A 20,283-nucleotide genomic window follows, 5' to 3' on the forward strand; every position below is an offset into this window, starting at 1 on the left:
CGCGTGCACACATTCACGTGCCCTAACAGCCCCCAGCGCTGGTCTGGGAGGGCCCGGGAGCACACACACCCAACGTCTATGTCATCCTTAAGACCCTTCTCCCACTCCCTTGGAGAGAAGCTGACTCCAGGCCTAGGAAAGAACAAGATGAGCCTGGAGTATCTCAGTGCAAAAGGAGGAACCAAATGCTCCAGAAATGGAAACATGCCAAAAGGATTCAGGTGGGAATTGATGGGAGAAAAGAAAATAAAAAGCTGAGATGTTAATGGCAAAATCTACGTTCACTGCATAGTGTTTCCAATTCCACTGTTTTAAGTGTTTACTATAAAATGTTGGAGATAGAAGGAAGGACCTACACCCGAAACAAATAGTACACTATGTTAGCTCATTGGAATTTAGATAAAAACTTGGGGGGGGGGGAGAAAAAAAAGGATCGCAAAGGCCAGGTTGAAGGGGCTCCCGCCAGCCAATCCCGGAACAGTAGGCAACAAAAAAATCCACAGTGATGTCAACAGAGAGCGACCCACAGAATAAAAAATCCATGAGTCCAGACTGACACGAATAAATGGGGAAAAGAGAAATTTTTTTCTTACAGTACAATGACAACTAACAAACGTGGAAAGACTGAATTAGAAAAAAACACCATCTGGCGAACACATAAGAATGAATTCACCTGAGATGCCCCGGGAGCCCTGAGCCGGTGGGCAAGGGGCGGCAGGAACAGACATCGACATGACGCAAAGACCAGGAACCAAACAGCAAAGCTCCCTGGGACGCACTGAAACCACGTGCCACCTGACAGGTGCAGAACGGTGTCATTTCCGTGCTGTTCCTGCCCAAACGCACCAACTGAATCCAGCTGTGAGCACGCATCAGACAAACCCAACCAGAGAGGCCTTCTACAAAAGGGGTCAGCAAAACTTTTCTTTACAGAGTTAGTATTTTGGGCTTTATGAGCCACACGGTCTCCACTCTGCTGTTGTAGTGAAAGCAGCCGCAGGCAACATGTACACAACAGACGTGACTACGGTTCCAAGAGAGCTTGATTATAAAACACGCAGCAGCCACTTTTGGCCACAGTTTGCTGACCCCTGTTGTACATTACCGGCCTATAAGCCTCCAGATATGTCAAGGTCGCTGTGTAATGAAGAATTAGCTTTATTCGGAAGGGCCTGCCTGGCCTTTGCCCCAAGCTCCTGGCAGGGGGCCTCTAAAACCGTGGGATTTCCTGAGTGACAGGAGAGTCTGATCCATGATGGGCCAGGAAGGTTCATGCTAACGAAGAGCTCAGATCTCTAGAAAGATCAACCATGTGACTAGAATTTTGGGGGCTCTGAGCCAAGATATCAGCCCAGCTGGGGAGGGGAGGGAGACTGGACCCTGAGTTCAATCAGGAGGCCAATGATTCAATTGTTCCTATGTAATGAAACTCCACTAGAAACTGCTTGCCGAAGCTCAGGGAATACCCAAATGCACGGTCACACAACAGGGCAGGACTGGGGGTGTAACGTGTCACTGAGGACATGGGAGCTCTGAGTTTGGGACTCTCCTGGACCTTACTCTGTCCATCTCTTCCTTGGGCTCATCCTAATTTGTATCTTTTTTGCTTTGATAACAACATAATCCAGAGGCCAGAACTTTCCTGAGTTCTGCGATTTGTCCTAAGGAACTATCGAAACTGTCTATGGGGATCCCTGAGGACAGCCCTAGGCACACATGGGGGTCTGGGGGACCATGCTTGACCTCAAGTTTAGCCATAACAGCCAAGGAGAGGAGCGCCTGGTTGGCTCAATCGGTTAAGCATACAACTCTTCATTTTGGCTCAGGTCATTATCTTGCGGTGTGTGGGTTTGAGCCCCACATCGGGGGGCTCTAACAGTGTGGAGCCTGCTTGGGATTCTCTCTCTCCCTCTGCCTCTCTGTCTCAAAATAAATAAATCAACTTTAAAAAAAAAGAGCCGGGGCGCCTGGGTGGCGCAGTCGGTTAAGCGTCCGACTTCAGCCAGGTCACGATCTCGCGGTCCGTGAGTTCGAGCCCCGCGTCGGGCTCTGGGCTGATGGCTCGGAGCCTGGAGCCTGTTTCCGATTCTGTGTCTCCCTCTCTCTCTGCCCCTCCCCCGTTCATGCTCTGTCTCTCTCTGTCCCAAAAATAAATAAAAAAAAAACGTTGAAAAAAAAAATTTTTTTTAATAAAAAAAAAAATTAAAAAAAAATTAAAAAAAAGAGCCAAAGAGACAAGGGGGAATGTTCCAGACTGCAGGAGATTAGAGATGGGCCTAGCATGGGATCCTTGTGCTAAAAAGGTTATTGCCATACATGTGAACGAGCTAAGGTGGTTAGAGGCTTATAACGTATCAGCTTCCTGACTGTGCTTATGGAGAATGTCCTTGTTTAGGAAATACACTCAAGGTTTCAGGGATAATGGAGCACACTGACAACTTATTTGCAGATGTTTCAAGGAAAAAAAAAAGTTCTTTTGTATTATTCTCACAACTCTTCTGGACATTTGAAATTGTATCCAAAAAAGGAAAGCCCAAAAGTTTCTGAAAAGTTAAAATTAAGCAAGGGGTGGGATAAGAAACCAAGGCCTTGGTGCGGACTTTCCACCATCCCCGTCTTTGAGTCCTCACACATGCACGATATGTTCTGATCTCTGCTCTCTGCGCGAGAACAAGCCCCCGACTCTCCTGGTGCTGAGCCGGTCCCGACCTGCCCCTGGCCTGTGCTCTGTCCGTGGCTCCTGAGTACACAGTGCCCCTTACTCCAGAGGCCCTGTGGTCACCCTGTGCCCAGCCTGCCTCCCCTAGCAACTGCTGGGGCTTACAGCTGACAAGGACAGCTCCCCTCCCTCTAATCCCAGCTCGGCCCCAGAAAGCAAGCTGTAAAATTACATTTTCTTTTTAAAAGTTTAACTTTTTTTTTTTTTTTTTTTTTTTTTTTTTTTGAGAAAGAGAGAAAGAGCGCGAGCAGGGGAGGAGCAGAGAGAAGGAGACACAGAATCTGAAGAAGGCTCCAGGCTCTGAGCGGTCAGCACAGAGCCCAACATGGGGCTCGAATTCACGAATCGTGAAATCATGACCTGAGCCGAAGTCGGACGCTTAACCGACTGCGCCACCCACGCGCCCCTGTAAAATTACATTTTCTCAGGAAGGAAGCAGAGAAGGCAGGCATGCCAAGCCTGCTGACGGGGCACCTGACGCTGGGAAATAACAGCACATGAGAGGCAGAAGGTGAGACAAGCCCAGACCTGCTGAGTGTGCATTTCAGAACCAGGCTGCATGGGGACAGTCCCCAACAGTCCTGCACAGTCCCACGTGGCGGAGGCTCACAGGAGACAAGACTCCGGGCCTGCCCTCGTCAACCTGAGGGCTGTGGAGACTGTGCAACCCTGCAGGACAGAGAAGTCACGGCCCAGAAGCTGCCCTCCAGCAAACCTGACCACCTAGGGAGACAGCCATCAGTGAGCTAAGAAGTGATGGGTTTGTGTCCTCACAGCAGGAAGTGGTCAAGCATTCAGCTATCCAGCCATCTATGGCCTCCATTAGCATAAACCTCAGAGAAGTTTCTGGCTAAGTGCTGAAGGCCTCAGCAGTCCTAAGCCTTCCCTTGAGAAATGACCCAGGTTGGAGAGGCTGCAGGTGCTCAGAGCTGGCAGAGCAGGACCACCCCCACACCCCGACCCTGCAGCCTCCTTGACCAAGGTCTCCTGTGAGCCGCTCCGCTGAGCAATCGCGTGCACCCCCCGGCCCAGCCCGACGGTGGGTTTCGCTAGAAGGAGGAGCTTTCACTCAACGCCAAGAGCTGCTTCTCAGGACTTCTGGCTGTAGGAACTCCTGGATCTGACCAACAGCAGAAATGTCTAAGGTGCTCCAACAGGAAGATCACCCTTACTGCCTCCCTCCAAGAATCTTGCACTGAGACATAAGGGAGCATGAAAAGGGCCTTTAGTTTAAGGCACCCTTGATATTAATGACCAGACACAGTCCATCTCTAGTCCAGTCCAATGGGAGTAGAGGAGGCATAACAGCCCTCCTCTCGGAGCCCCAATCCTCTCTGGATGCCAGCTTTCCGTGGGGGCGAGAAGGGGGAGGAGGAGGGAGAGGACGAGAGGGGGAAGAGGGGGAGGAGGAGGGAGAGGACGAGAGGGGCGAGGGGGGAGGGGGAGGAGTGGGGGCGAGGAGGGGGAGGAGGGGCAGGAGGAGGGAAAGGACGAGAGGGGGAAGGGGGAGGAGGAGGGGGGGCGAGGAGGGAGAGGAGGAGGGGAGGAGGCGGTGGTGGCAGCAGCCGGTCTGCCCACCAGCTGGCAGAAGCCTGAGGCAGGGGAGGCACCAGCTCTCCTCCCCCCAACTGGTCAAAGCTGATCTGAAGGGTCTGCAGAGGTGCGGCCCGTGTGGGCGGCTCACCGGCACTTCGCCCACGCGGACCCTGCGGCGCTCAGCTGCTTCAGCCGGCGGCACGAGGGCGCCTGGAAGGCAGCCTGCAAGCGCCGAGCGGAACCCCAACCCTTCCTGGCCCCAGCTCAAGCCCACACGTGTCGTGTCGGGACGGGGCTGCGCCGGGGAGGAACCGCGCCGCCCCCAGCCCCTTTTACCTGCTGAAGCGCCCGACACCGTCCACTAGAAGCCTCATCCTTCTCTTCTCCTGAGGCTCTGCGGTGAAATAGCGGATCCCAAGAAGCAGGGGTACCCCCACCACCGTGGCAGACAGCGCCTTCCTCCACAGGGGCCGGGGTCTCAGGGACCTGGAGGGAGACAGGTACGTGGCTCAGGTTACTTCGCTCCTGCCCCTGCCCACCGGGGCCCGGCTCTGCAGCTAACACGGGTTCCAGGTGCCCACGTGGACACTCGAGTGTTCCCGGTCACCTTGGACGCCGGGCTCCGAGGGGCCGCTGAGCACAGGAGGGGGCCCCTTGGCTACATGGGAGGCAGCTCGCAGGCAGAGCTGTGACCCTCGCAGGACCGGGGCCTCCCGCGCCGTATGGAGCTATATATAGCCCGTCACCTCCACGACGGCCCAACCAGACGGCAGAGCGTCAGACAGCAGCGTGGGGCAACACGCACAGGTGACGGCTACTACGGTGCGAGGCCGCCAGGAGCCCAGCATCCAGTCACACGTCTGCCCCAGGGTCACCAAGCAGCAGCTCCACCAGGCCCGGATTCGGCCTCCTGACACCGCCCCTCAATGCTGCCCCACCCCACTCACGGGCCCCAGGCCTGGAACCCCCTCACCCACATTTCTTGCTGCTTCCACCCCTGGCTGTGGCCCCATCCACGGCACTCCCGCCCTCCTGCACCGGCCTGGACCGGTCATTCTGTCTTCTCAGAACACACGGCTCTAGCTGCGGTCTACTGGCCGCCGCTGGCCGGGAGTCCTGCCCCACGAACTCTGGGCCCTGGCGGTGGGGGTTCCGAGCCACCTCACCAAAGAGCAAACGATCCGTCTTGGGGCGGAAGCAGAGAAGCCCAGCCTTGGGCCACACGAGACAGGTCTTCCCTCCCTGCCTGGCAAGAAGCACGCACCCTCGAGGGCACCTGTGGCTGCGGAGAACTCACCACCTTGCAGGCAGGACCCTGAGGCTTCTCCTGAAGAAGGTGGCAGGGGACGGGCAGGGCTCCCGCCCACTCCGCAGCAGGGCAGAGTGGACGCGGCAGAGCTGGGCCTGCAGGGTGAGCGAGCGGCAAGGGGTCAGACGCGGCAAGAACTCGCCCTCCAGCCTCCTGCTGCCCCGGCATTCCCAGGCCTGGATCTGAGGGGCACCTGTGCCTTCCGGTACCCAAATATGCCATCGAAGCAAGTCAGCATTGCCGGGCCCTGTGCGTGGGGCCCGGCCTGCATGTCTGACTCAGGAAGGCAAAGACCATCCCATCTCCCGCGAGTAAGGCCAAGATCCGGGAATCACAGGAGACAAGGAAAGGCTACACACAGTCTGCACCTCGACAGGTCACTAGAGACATCCCCGCCTCTGACACCCCTCAGTCCCTGCCTGACACTCCACTGGGGCCCTGGGACCTATGACGCCCGCCTCTGACACCCCTCAGTCCCTGCCTGACACTCCACTGGGGCCCTGGGACCTATGACGCCCGCCTCTGACACCCCTCAGTCCCTGCCTCTGACACTCCACTGGGGCCCTGTGACCTATGATTTACTCTTTTTCTGCTGTTTGCCCACTGACCAGCAGCCTCAGGAAGTCATTCTTAATTTCTAAAGGAAAGATCAATAATACTTCATCACACAATCAGAAAGATGTCAGGGGGCACCTGGGTAGCTCAGTCGGTTAAGCATCCGACTCTTAGTTTAAGCTCAGGTCATGATCTTGCAGTTCGTGGGTTCGGGCCTGCGTGGGGCTCTGTGCTGACAGCGTGGAGCCTGCTTGGGATTCTCTCTCCCCCCATCCCTTCTCTCTCTGCCTCTGCCTCTCTCTCTCAAAATAAATAAATAAAGGAAAGGAAGAAAGGAAGGAAGGGAGGGAGGGTGGGAGGGAGGGACGGAGGGAGGAAGACAGATGTCAGACTCTCAGGTGGAAGACCAGAAGCAGGAAAAAGTTGTTCTGAGAGCACGTGCCAGGACCCAGAAGCAGGGACCCGGAGCGGGGCAGAGGCACCGAACCAGAAAGAGTGCGGGGACTGCCTGGGGGCCGCTTACTCCAGTGGCCACGGAAACCTCATGGCTCTCCTGCCCCGACGGCCTTGCTCTCTCGATCTTATTTTAATTATGAAATAAGAGTTCCTCAACCACAAATTACCAACTGCAAATTCTCCTTTTAGGGAAGAAAAGGTGGTGCGTAGTAAGTCATGACCCACGGCACAGATGCTAACGTTATCATCATGAAGCCCGGCCCAAATAAGGAATTGACTTTCCTAACATTTTCTGGCCAATGCACACAGCCCTGAAGACAATTTCAAGGACTGCAAAACAACACAAAAGTCAAAGGAAAAGGTCCGTGACCTACTGTCCCAAGAGGAGAACGCAGGCTGACAGGAAACCTCTGCTCAGCAAGGCCACACGCAGTGAGTGCAGATGCTCAAGGAAACCCCACAGAGGCCAGAAAGGCGGCCAGAGGCAGAAGGACGGGGGCAGGCAGAGTCCCTAGGCTTTCTGTGCAAGGGACAGCATGGCCCGCCCCCCCCCCCCCCCGGGCACCTCCCCCCCCCCCACCGCCCTCCAGCCCACGTGACCTGATTTGGCCACGCTGAGGCTCACCAGAAGAGGAAGCCCAGAGAATGGGCGTCTGTGAGCTCAGACATCTGGGGGACAGCTGCTCTGAACACTAGTATGTACCTGCAGGATGTGTGGTTCCCACCAGGGTCTCCCACCTTGTTTGTCACACCCAGACCGCACACTCCCCTCAGACGCAGCTCTGTCCAGGCTCCGTCCGGCCCCCGCCTGTTCCCTTCAAGGTCTTCGGATATCGTCCGCCTCCCCTGGTCCCGCATCTTCTAGCACACGTGCGCATCAAACAAACCCTGCCAGAGACGCCCAGGATGACACTGGATCCTGCAGGTGACCGGGGACCTCAGACAAATGTAGACAAAGCCCGGAAGTCACAAGGACAGTGTGAGGGCATAGGGAGGGGGGATCCACGACCCGGCAGCAAGTGGGACTTCCACGTGGACACCAAAGACGGTCTTCTATGCAGAGGATGTGGGTTCAGGGAAGGCCTGAAGCCAGGAGAGCACAGGGCACTTCTGGGGAGGAGAGGTCCGCGTGGAGACACTGTATGCTCACGGGTACAGCGGGGAGGGGGGCCGCTGCCCGAAAAGACCAGACCGGGGAGCAAGGTGAGCTGGGGCCAGGCAGGGCACCCCAAGGGGCCCTGGGGGTTTTCCTGCAGGGACTGGACGATGTGCTGGGGAGGTCAGCCCATGAGGAGGGGGCCGGGTGATGGAGCCAAGTGGATTCAAGACAAGTGCGAGGGACTGGCAAGACGGCCCAAGGCTGGTGCCTGAGAGCCTGGGAGTGTCGCGATGCCGTCACTCGCCAGCTGCCTGAAATTCTGGCCAGCGAGAGCTGTGCTAGGAATCTGATCTCTGGAAGACAGTGAGCCCACTGAGTAAGGACAAGCCCACCGAGCAAGAACTGACAACAGCCACCAGCTGCCAGCCACTGGAGCTCAGCACTCAGTATCAGTGACCCTGAGCACACCCAACAAGTAGATCCAGGCTGCGGGACATTCTCTAAACAGCCTGCTCTCTTCAGAAAGTCGTTAGGACCCATGAGTTGGGAATACTGGTGCTGGGCACAGCCATTTATTAATTACCTCTACTTCTGTAAATACTTTCCAGTTTTTATAACAAGAAGTTAAAAAAAAAAGTCTCAAGAAAAAAAAGCGGGAAGACTTCTAGATCGAGAGGCTAAACAGACACGATACCGCGACGACGCACTTCAGGCTAAAAAAAGGCGCCTGCAAACACACTTCTGGGAAAATGAGCAAGTCAGAATACGGACAGACATTACAGGATTATTGTTCACATCTTTAGGCACGATTAAGCGAGAATGTTCTTGTTGAGGGCATGCACGCTGGAATGTTTAGAGACTGTTTATGTCTGCAACCTACTTTCAATTGGTCCAATGACAACAAAATACACAATTTCAAACAAAAATAAGAACAACTAGGGCAGGATATTAAAAACGGGTGGATCTAGGTGGCCAGTAACTGGACAATTAACGATGTGGCAGCGTTCTGTCAGAGGGTGTCCCGATATTTAAACTTCCTCATGATCAAAGCTGCTATGATGCTCCAAGTCCCAGCCAGGAAGGTGGCATTGTTTTTGTGGTTTTTTTAAATTTATTTTTTAAATGTTTATTTATTTTTGAGAGAGGGAGAGAGAGCACACATGCTTGCAAGCAGGGGCGGGGCAAAAAGAGGGAGACAGAGGATCTGATGCGGGGCTCGAACTCACAAACCTTGAGATTATGCCCTGATCTCAAAGTCAGATGCTCAGCCAACTGAGCCACCCAAGGGTCCCTGTTTTTGTTTTTTGACTTAACTTTTTACCTTTTTAATTATTCTATCGTTTCCTTTATAAACTTTTAGTTGGTTGCAATCACTTACAAAGCTTTGTGTAGTTAACACAAATGACTAAACTATGAATTCTCTATTTGAAATATAGTCCCAAATACTTTTACCACCTCCTCCAAATGGAAATACTTTTATACACTTTCAATTCTATTTTTAACCTTCCTGACTTTTATGTTATTGTCATGCATTTTTTAAAGTTTATTTTAGTTTCGGTATGGTTAACACACCAGGTCGGATCAGCTTCAGGTGTAGGATAGGACTCAGCACCTCCATAGGCCACCCAGTGCTCATCCCAAGTGCACCGCTTCCCCCATCCCCCACCCCCTCTGGTGGCCAGCAGTGTGTTCTCCGGAGTGCAGAGTCTATATTTGGGTTTGTCTTTTCCCCCTCGTATTTGTTCTGTTTCTGAAATTCCACGTGAGTGGAATCACACAGTATGTCTTCCTCTGACTGACTTACTTTGTTTAGCATTATTACTCTCTAGCTCTATCCGTGTTGTTGCACATGGCAAGATTTCATTCCTTTTTGTGGCCGAGTAATATTCTGGTGTGTGTGCGTGTGTGTGCGTGTGTGTGTGTTCGCACGTGCGCACATCTTCTTTACCCAGTCATCAGTCGGTGGACACTACAACTGCTCCCGGATCTTGGCTACTGCAAATACGCTGCAATAAACACCGGGGTGTATGTGTCCCTGTGAATTAGTGTTCCTGTATTTTGGAGGGAAAATAGCTAGCAGTGCAATTACTGGATGGGAGGGTGGTTCTATTTTTAACTTTCTGAGGAACCTCCACACTGTTTTCCACAGTGGCTGCACCAGTTTGCATTCCCACCAATAGTGTCCAAGGGTTCCTTTCTCTCCGCGTCTGAGGAAGGTGGCATTTTGAAGATGAGGCAGCTGGTGCAGGGCAGGGGTGCTCACCGGGGACGACTGTGTGCCCAGGACGGCTGGCACTGTTTGGAGACACTCTTAGCTGTCACAACCTGGGGAAAGGGGTGCTCTCGGTATTGAATGGGTGGAGGCCAGGGACACTGCTCGACACCACCCAGTGCCCAGGGTGGCCCTGCCCTAGAGACTCAGGCGGAGCCAAGGCTGAGGAGCCGGGGCAGACTATGAACCCGGACTTCTGAGCCTGTTAACTGGGATGCAGGCTCCAGCAAATGCTATCTGTGCAGTGTGTGTGGGTAAGTTACTTCCCTCTCTGTACCTTAGTTTCCCCATCTGTAAAGCCAGGACCACTGTACTATTAACATACAGGACAAGTGAACTGACATTTGCAAAGCACTCTGCACAGTGCCCAGCCCACACGACAGGCCAGGCAGATGGGCATGCTGAGGTCACGCTGGGGTCAAGGAGAAGCTACTCTCCACAGCCTTCCTGTGCCATGCCACCTGTGGGTCCCCATGCCCTTACTCTCCTGCCAGCAGCCTTGTCCCCACAAGCCCACACCACCTAACATGAAGAAGTACATACCTGCTAGATTAAAGTGAACTACTTATATTAAAAGATCATCAGCCTCTTACTGCTTTTTCACAAGGAAGAAAAGCGGTTAGCCAAGAAGATAAGAGAGACTATTTCCAACATGTGTAAAACGTGGAGATCGGTTATATACAGAATATGCAGAAATGCTTTAGTTAACTGGAGAAGGGTATGAGCAAAGTGAGAGGGCAGAAGAGTTCCGATGGGTTCATTGGTTCAGAGGCTGCACCACTGCAGGCGAAGCAAGAAAATGCCCGAAGCCGATGGACAATGATTATTCTGAGACATCAGCTTTCAGAAGGGAAGGGAATGATCAGGGAGCTATTCCAGCCAATGAACTGGAGGCACAGAGCAAAAGGCCTCACGACTCGGGGGCCGAAGCAAGGGCTGGCCGGGAATGCAGCCTGCCAGCACCAGGCGTGGCTGCCTGAAGACCAGGGGCTGACCCCAGACTCCCCAGAAGACCAGACCCTCCGGATGGCCCTGTGAGCGCTGAGCGGGAGGGGCCGCGCTCGTGTTCTTTCACGGAGGAGAATGCTAAATCTGAATTATCTTTTATTACTGAGTACATAGTAATAAATAACACATTTATTACTAAAGCACAAGGCCCTGGCTGCACCCCAAGCTTCAGGGTGGGTGAGGCCAGAAAGGTAACAGCCCAGCCATAGCCCCCAGTAACAGTTTTCTGTTTTCTTAGATGCCGCTGCAGCAGGAGTGACTCCTCAGTCACCTTCCCATAACAAAGATCCCTCTGGTGGACCCCAGACAGCCCACGCAGCACCAGGCCCAGGCCTTTGTCCAGGCTGCTATTCTGCCTGGAACACCCTTCGCCAGACCCTAAATTCATCAGTCCTGTCTGTCATCCCCCCATCCACCTCTGCACCTTGCACACACCTCTCCCGCTGTCCTTGTCACACTGGAGTGTGACTGTTAGCTTATAGTCTCTGCCCCCCACCAGACTGTGCAGGGCTCACCTCTCTATCATCTCTGTGCTTCTAGGATCTAGTGCAGTGCCTGTTAGATAAAGCAGGAACTCGAGGAAGGCTTGTTGAATTGAGACAAACGGTACTAAGCACAGAACGAACTAGCACCCCCACATGGCCCAGCCTTGGATGCTAGGTGAGCAATATGCACAGTCAGGTAAGAGATGACAGCAGCCCGGCTCTGTCAGCATGAGGCCTCATGCTGACAACTCCAGAGCCCCCACCAGGGTCCACAGGCACATTCCAGAACCTGGCTCCCTCCAGTTTGGGATGCCCAGTACTCCTCAAACTATCCCCATCACCCAAGAGACATCCCCAAAGCCCAAAGAAGTCATGTGGCTATAAACACAGGGCAGAATCTGCAGCCAGATCTTCGAGGAACCAGGACAACTGCCACCACATCACATATAACCCAAACCACCCAGAGCTTGGGCACCAGGACACACCAGCAAACAGGAAGAGAGAGAGCTGTGGCTCCCCAGAATATCCACCCCCCCCCCCCAGGCCTTCTCACCAGGGCGGCCACATGCCCTGGCTTGCCTGGGACAGTCCTGGCGCACGCGTGTCTCAACGGCCACCACTTCAGAGCCTTCCAGTTTGCATGAGCTGAACTGGGCCTCCTCTACCCCAGCCTCTCATGCTTTCTTAGAGCGTGTGCACAGCCTGCCTGCAGACACAGTGTTCATCTGGAACTCAGCTAACAACCTATAAAGTAGCAACAGCAACAAAAAGCTCTCAGTAGTGAGAACCAGACAGATATTCCAAAGTCAAAGACAAGCTGAGGTGCCTGTTTTTCTAGCACCCTGTCGATCAGATTAGCAGATGAAAGGTCACTGCAGGCGACCCAGCCCATAGCGCTAAGAAGCAACTGCTGAACCTCACGATGAGGCCCTAAGACAGAAAAACTAGAGGTGACGAGAACCTGGGCAGTTTCCAGCAGGGAGGAAACCAAGGCACAGCAGTGTTCCCGTGGGTAGGAAGTGAGACTGGAGAGGGCTCTGAGGGCCACGAACAGCCTGCCCTTTCTTTTCCAAGGGTCTGTGGCCTCTTGGCACCAGTCAGGACCCAGAAGCTGAATGGGCTCTGCTCCACTTGGCGGCTGTGAGCAGCCCCTGGTCAGAAGCTGACGCCTGCCTGCCTGCTCCTTAGGCTGCCGGATTAAGTGACCCGACTACGTGCAGAAGCTCTGTAAGCTGTAAAGTGCTGTGCCCAGGCCCACTCGGCGTCTCTCTGCCTGACTCGGACTAACCCTGTTCCACCTCAGACTACAACGCCTGCGCAGGGCAGCCACTCCTGGCAAGGCACGACGCCGACACGGCTAGGCTCACTGGACGAACACAAGCTCTGCGCAAAGCTCCAAGGTGAAGGTGTCTTCAGCTCTAAGCCCTCTGACGAAAAGCCCAGATCCCTGGGGAGGCCGTGGCTAGGACCTGGGTCAGTGATCGTGACAGCCGGTTTAAACGGTGCCCGTCCTAACTGCATATACAACACAATGGGAGGCCCAACCAAGACAGAACTCCAGCAGCACCGCGTTGGCAGGACAGCCGAGGGCCAGGCGGAAGCCTGGGTGGGGGTGGGGGACAGACCGCCTCCGAGCCAGGGCCGCTGTCAGCCCACCGGAGACATCGCGGCCCCTGCACTCCCCAGAGTCCTCTCATCTCCTCACAAGCCGGGGGCAGGCGTCACTCAGGACGGTCTCAGGTGGCTTGGTGGCCAGGGGCAGGGTTCCCAGGGGAGCAGGCAGAAGGAAAGACGGGGACTCCGGTCTGGGATTCTGGCAGAGATGAAGCAGTGAGGGGTAGGAAGGGTGTCCATCAGTCCAGGAAGCCAGGGCAGACTGCCCTGGGAAAAGTTGTGTCTCTGGACAGCGGTGTCCACGAGGGGATACGATTTAGAGGTTGTCTCCGAGGCGGGTCCCTAACCCAGCACACGTGCTTCCGGCGAGAGGAGAGGGCTCTGCGGTGGGCTCGGGCTCCTAGGTGGTACCCAGCATCTCCCAACACAGCCTAGGGGCTTTTACCCTGAGGAACAGGGCCTCTGAGAGATGTGAAGGACGCCCCCGAGAGCCCTGGGGGCCCCTGCCGGGCACGGAGTCAGGGTCCCGGGGAGGGGGGGTGTGGGGGGAGGGACCCTGACAGGTGGGAGCGACGGTCCCGGGGCGGGGAGGAAAGGTCGGTGGGTTGTGAGGGTCCCTGACGGCGCCCAGGACGGGGCGGCTCTGGGGTGGCTCCGAGGGCTCCGGACGGAGACTGACGGGATCTGTGGCGCCCGCGCGGGGGGACAACTCACCGGCCGCCACATCTTCCAGGCCGCCGCTCGGCTCCCGCTGGCCGCAGACTCGCGTCTTCCGGCCCAGCAGTCCCCGCGAGGCGGGGAGCAGGGCGCACGCGCGCCCCGCCCCGAAGGCGGTGGGCGGAGCCCGAGGCCACGCCCCCGCGTGCTGGCCTCCGCGGCGGAGCAGCGCCTCCTGGCGGCGCCCGTGAGCTGGCTTTAGGGCTTGGACAGCGCCAGGCGCCTGGGCCGGGGAGGACGCGGCCCGGGCGGCGGCGGCCAGTCGGACAGGCAATTACCGGGTCAGGGCTCACTGCCGCTCGGGACGGGGAGTGGGGGGTCTTCTCCCACCCGGATGGAAGCTGAGGCTCGGGGAGGTCTGCGCACTCGCTCCCCAGGAACTCACAGCGTGGGCGGACGCCGGAGGGAGATGGGAGCGCATGGCGGGCAGGGGGTCGCTGCTCAGAGAGCCGGAGCCCCGCCGGTGGGGCGGGGAGGGGCGTCCCGCCAGCTCAGCACAGCTGTGCCACGGGTTAGGGTGAAACTGCTTTGCGGCTCGCTTTCCTCGCTGCAAAATGAGGCTGTGACTGAGTTGCCGAGGCAGCTCCTTGTTCCGTGCAATGCCCTTGTTCCTTGGACCCAAGCCGGGGATGCCTCGGAGCGCCTGCTGTGTGCGGGGCGTCAGGGAAGGCGGGCAGTCCAACACGCCGGCATTGGGGCGCACAGGGCAGGCAAGGCCCACGGGGCAGTCTTCTTCCTCCCGCACCCGCCCGCCAGCCGGCCCGGATGGCAAGGCAGGACCCCGTCCCCTCCCCTCAAAGGCCCTCTGAGCCCGGGTCGGTGCTCCTCCTCCCTCCTCTCACCCCTGCCAGGGTAACCCCACTCGCTCGGGGTTCCCTCCTCAGGCAGTCAAAACCCCGCCTCCCCGGTACCCCAGCCTGCTACCACCCAGCGGAGCTTCCCCAAAGGCCGCCTCAGCGCAGAGCTCGCGCCGCCCCCCTCCCGGCACCTCCTCTCAGCAGCCACGCCCCTCGAGGTCGGGGACTCGGGGACGAAGCCTCCAGCTGCCTGGCTGTCCAGCAGCGGCCGCCCTGGGCCTGTGTCCCTTGCTGCACACCTGCTAGCCCCACCGTCACGTGGACTGCCCTGAAAGCTTTCTCCACGTTGGCCGATCCCACCTGGCAGCTCCTCCCCTTCCTCCCACATTGATCCTTTCCTCCAGCACGGCCCCCTCTCCTCCCACCTGGTTCCTCCCTCTCCTCGTAGTTCCTCCCCGTCCAGCCCAATGGTGCCTGCTTTTTGTCGCTACCCCTGGGCCAAGTGAAGCCAGCGTCTCCGGCCACGGGACACACCACCCCAGGTCTCTTCTGCTACAACATGGCTCGCTATCCAGAAGCACCTTGTTCCCGTTGTCCGCAGTATGACAAATGCTGGGCTCCATACTCTGGCCGAACACAGACAGCTGCCTTCACTGTTTTGTTGTTGCTGTTGTCGTCGTCGTTGTTGTTGTTTTGTCTGCCTTGCCAGGAAGACAGTCTTCACCACCGCATCCCTGGAGTCCAGGCCATGGCCTGACAGTGGAACTTGAGCCCCTCGCAAGGCCAGGCTTTCTGGAATGTTCCCAGTTGCCCACATTCAGCCTCCTCACCTAACCCCATAATGTTTAATGAAACAGGTCCAGGAGTTACCCCATATGGAAATGCTCCCGGGGTGTCTGAGAAGTGACCCTAGCAAGGCTGAGAGTAGCAACATGAGCTCGGACATGGACACTCAGGAAGCCTGGGCCACCTGCCCTGGGGCTGGGAGTGGAGGTGGGTGAGGGGCTTTCTTGTCCACTTTTGGGAAACAAGGGACAGCCAGTTACCACTCCCCAGACTCACAAAGGAATGACCTCTGTTCTGTTGCCACATCAAAGGACCCTAGTACTGACTGGGGCTCCTGTTCCAGGCACAGGCACCTGGACTGAATGGGGGGCTCTACCCCTGGTGGTGCTATGTGAAGTTATTTCCCCAAAACTGAGGCAGCTGGGTCCCAGGAACAAGAAAACCTTCTACCAAGTGACCACTACTCCTGGTCCACCCAAACCGCAGACACGGTCCACTCCAGTGCTGTCCGTCAGTCCCCCATGCCAAGCACATCTCCCAAATCTCCCAGCAGCCCTGTGTTCCCAGGCCTTTGAGCCTACAAAACTGTTGTTGTTTTTTAATGGATTTACTAAGAAGCATGACTCTCACACAAACATAAACGAACACGTATCTGATAACTGAACAGTGTTCCTGCAAAAGACAGGTCCAGGTCCTGACCTCTGCATTTTGTGATAGGACTTTATTTGGAAATAGGGGTGTTACGGATGTAATTGAGGTAAGGTTCTCCTGATGAGATCATCCTGGAGGAGGATGGGCTCTAAGTCCAGTGGCTGGTGTCTTTAGAAGAGAGAAAGAGACCTGAGACACAGGGAGAAGCCGATGTGAAGGCAGAGTTGGAGACAGAGCGATGTGGCCACGAACCAAGGGACGCCCAGGATCGCTGGCAACACCATAAGCAGGGAAGGGCCTTGGAACGGGGTCTGCCTCAACATCCAGAAAGAGCCAGCCCTGTCAACACCTTGATTTCAGGTCTCTGGCTTCCAGCACTCTCATGGAATAAATTTCTGTCATTGTAAGCCACCAAGTTTGTGGTGATTTGTTTCATCATTCCTTTTTTTTTTTTTAATGTTTAATGTTTATTTATTTTTGAGAGAGAGACAGAGTGCGAGCAAGGGAGGGCCAGAGAGAGAGGGAGACACAGAATCCGAAGCAGGATTCAGGCTCTGAGCTGTCAGCACAGAGTCCGATGTGGGGCTAGAACCCAGGAGCTGTGAGATCATGACCTGAGCCGAAGTCAGATGCTTAACCGACTGAGCCACCCAGGTGCACCTGATTCATCATTCCTAAAAAACCAGTACAGTGTGTCAAAGGTTTACTAAACTCTTAACTAATGAGAGAACAAGGAAGTGACTACAGATTCAAAAGAAATTCAAAACCCACAAGTTTATGTGGAGTAAAGAGATGATGAAATGAATTTTTTCTTTTATTTATTCATTTAAAATATATTTTTAAGTAACTTTTACAGCCAACATGGGGCTCGAACTCACAACCCAAAGATCAAGAGTCACACACTCTACCAACTGAGCCAGCCAGGTGCCCCTGTTTGTTTGTTTTTAAAATTCAGTTTTATAATCTGTAAAATAAAGTGTTTATGACATTTACATTTTTTGAAATGAATTTAAACACAGATGGAGATTGGCATTTTCCACACACAAAAAAGCAATTGAATCTCCACCGAACCACATTTATTCACAAATCTATGAAAACGAAATGTCTGCATTGTTGTTGGTCATCTACGATTTAGAGAGCTGTAAGATCGCTCCGAGGGGATGAGAGGTAGATCTGGCAGAATCAGAATCAAATAATCCAGAAAGGTGGACTCTAACCAGGTGTGGTTTTCTGTTAGAAATACCACTAATGTGGGGCACCTGGGTGGCTCAGTCGCTTGAGTGTCTCTTGATCTCAGCTCAGGTCATGATCTCACGGTATTTATTACATTTATACATGATCTCGTGATTATACATGATCTCATGGTATTTATTACATGGTACTAATACATTTTGTTTATTCCAAAATTTAGAGTGCTTATTACTGTCTCCTCCCAACTTCCAATTAAAAACAATTTATTTTTTTCATGGGACACATGGGTGGCTCAGTTGGTTGAGCATCCGACTTCAGCTCAGGTCATGATCTCACCGTTAGTGAGTTTGAGCCCCACAACAGGCTCACTGCTGTCGCACAGAGCCCTCTTCGGATCCTCTGTCCTCCTTTCTCTCTGCACCTCCCCCACTTGTGCTCTCTCTCAAAAATAAATAAATATTTTAAAAATTTTCAAGAGAGAGAGAGCGCACGCTCATGTGTGCATGCACATGAGTGGGGGGGGGGCAGAGAGAGAGAGAGAGAGAGAGAGAGAGAGAGAATTCCAAGCAGGCTCCGCACTGTCAGCACAGAGCCCCATGCGGGGCTCAAACCCACAAACTGTGAGTTTGTGACCTGGGCTGAAATCAAGTCAGAGGTCTGACTGAGCCACCCAGGCCCCCAAAAATAAACATTTAAAAAAATAAATAAGGAGTGCCTGGGAAGCTCTGTCAGTTAAGCGTCTGACTCGTGGTTTCAGCTCAGGTCATGATCTTGTGGTTCATGAGTTCAAGCCCCAAGGTGGGCCCTGCGCTGATGGTGCAGAGCCTGCTTGGGATTCTGTCTCTCTCCCTCTCCCTCTACTCCTCCCCTGCTTGTGTTTCCTCTCACTCTCAAAAATAAATAAATAAACTTAAAAATTTTTTTTTTCAAATAAGATCACTCTGGGCCATAAAATGAGGCTGGTCTTAGTAAGTGTGATCCAGTCATTTATGTGGGTGTAACAAGTGTTAAACCATAGATTTGCTTTGCTGGAAGTTTTCATAAGAAATCTCGGAGTGAAGTTTCAAAAGTCTCTATTATTCTCCCAAGGTGCGAAACACAATACCTATTAGTTGGGTGAATTTCTACATTCCTGAACCTGCTAGGAAGTGAGTCTTCCTGACTACCTTCTGTAAGGCCCAGAATCCGAGGAGGGTTTTGAGTCTTTTTTTTTTTTTTTTGAGTGTGGCTAAAGTTTTCTCAATTTTGTTGATCTTTTCAAAGAACCAGCTCCTGTTCACTTGATTTTTTTAGTTTCTGTTTCATTTATTTTTGCTGTATTATTTTCTTCCTCATATTTGTTTTGGTCTCTGTTCTTCTGTTTCTAGCTATTTCAGGTGTAAAATTAGGTTGTTTATTTGAGATTTTTCTTGCTTCTTGATGTAAGCCTGTATTGCTATAAACTTCCCTCTTCCTCTTAGATCAGTTTTGCTGCATCCCAAAGATTTTGGACAATTGTGTGTTCATTTTTATTTGTCTCCATGTAGTTTGTGATTTCCTCTCTGCTCTCTTAGTTGGCCCACTCCTTGTTTAGCAGCATGTTATTTAGCTTCCATGTGTCTGTGCTCTTTCCAGATTTTTTCTTGTGGTTGATTTCTTTTGGTTGCAAAAGATGCATGATATGACTTCAATCTCTTTGAATTTGTTGAGACTTGTTTTGTGGCCTAACATGTGATCTATTCTGGAGAATGTTCCGTGTGCACTTGAAAAGAATGTATATTGCAATCCCTATCAAAATAACACCAGCATTCTTCACAGAGCTAGAACAAACAATCCTAAGATTTGTATGGCACCAGAAAAGACCCCGAATAGCCAAAGCAATCTTCAAAAAGAAAACCAAAGCAGGAGGCATCACAATCCTGGACTTCAGCTGTATTGCAAAGCTGTAATCATCAAGGCAGTATGGTACTAGCACAAAAACAGACACTCAGATCAATGGAACACAATAGAGAACCCAGAAATGGACCCACAAATGTATGGCCAACTAATCTTTGACAAAGCAGGAAAGAATATCCAATGGAATAAAGACAGTCTCTTCAGCAAGTGGTGCTGGGAAAACTGGACAGCGACACACAGAAGAATGAATCTGGACCACTTCCTTACACCAGACACAAAAATAACCTCAAAATGGATGAAAGGCCTAAATGTAAGACAGGAAGCCATCAAAATCCTCAAGAAGAAAGCAGGCAAACACCTCTTTGATCTTGCTCGCAGCAACTTCTTACTCAACACGTCTCCAGAGGCAAGGGAAACAAAAGCAAAAATGAACTATTGGGACCTCATCAAAATAAAAAGCTTCTGCACAGCGAAGGAAACAATCAGCAAAACTAAAAGGCAACTGACAGAATGGGAGAAGATATTTGCAAACGACGTACCAGATAAAGGGTTAGTATCCAAAATCTATAAAGAACTTATGAAACTCAACACCCAAAAAACAAATAATACAGTGAAGAAATGGGCAAAAGACATGAATAGACACTTCTCCAAACAAGACATCCAGATAGCCAACCAACACATGAAAAAATGCTTATCATCACTCATCATCAGGGAAATACAAATCAAAACCACAATGAGATATCACTTCACACCTGTCAGAATGGCTAACATTAACAAGTCAGGCAACAACAGATGTTGGCGAGGATGCGGAGAAAGAGGATATCTTTTGCATTGTTGGTGGGAATGCAAACTGGTGCGGCCACTCTGGAAAACAGTCTGGAGGTTCCTCAAAAAAATTAAAAATAGAACTACCCTAAACCCAGCAATTGCACTACTAGGTAACTATCCAAGGGATACAGCTGTGCTGATTCGAAGGGGCACATGCACTCCCATGTTTATAGCAGTGCTATCAATAATAGCCAAAGTATAGAAAGAGCCCAAATGCCCATTGACTGATGAATGGATAAAGAAGATGTGGTATCTATATACAATGGAGTATTACTCACCAATAAAAAAGAATGATATCTCACCATTTGCAACTACGTGGATAAAACTAGAGGGTATTATGCTAAGCAAAGTCAGAGAAAGACAAATATCATATGACTTCACTAGT

General features: G+C 53.0%; 1 protein-coding gene across 3 annotated transcripts in view; it reads right to left on the reverse strand.

The window, feature by feature from the left end:
- ADCK5 (aarF domain containing kinase 5) overlaps positions 1-13,862 on the reverse strand; it is a 17,799-nt gene extending 3,937 nt beyond the window's left edge. For 2 of the 3 annotated variants that reach the window (XM_049632744.1, XM_049632742.1), the window contains exons 1-3: positions 13,768-13,861; positions 5,553-5,659; positions 4,592-4,741 (exon numbers count right to left, since the gene is read on the reverse strand). In XM_049632744.1, coding sequence (XP_049488701.1) covers positions 4,592-4,741; positions 5,553-5,659; positions 13,768-13,779 — 269 coding nt within the window. In that variant the 5' untranslated portion in view covers positions 13,780-13,861. Of the gene's footprint in view, positions 1-4,591; positions 4,742-5,552; positions 5,660-13,767 lie in introns of all 3 variants that reach the window. The other variant, XM_049632743.1, reaches the window with a different exon arrangement.
- Positions 13,863-20,283: the final 6,421 nt, after the last annotated feature.

The sequence above is a fragment of the Panthera uncia genome, chromosome F2, assembly GCF_023721935.1.
Source record: "Panthera uncia isolate 11264 chromosome F2, Puncia_PCG_1.0, whole genome shotgun sequence".
Classification (NCBI taxonomy): Eukaryota; Metazoa; Chordata; class Mammalia; order Carnivora; family Felidae; genus Panthera; species Panthera uncia.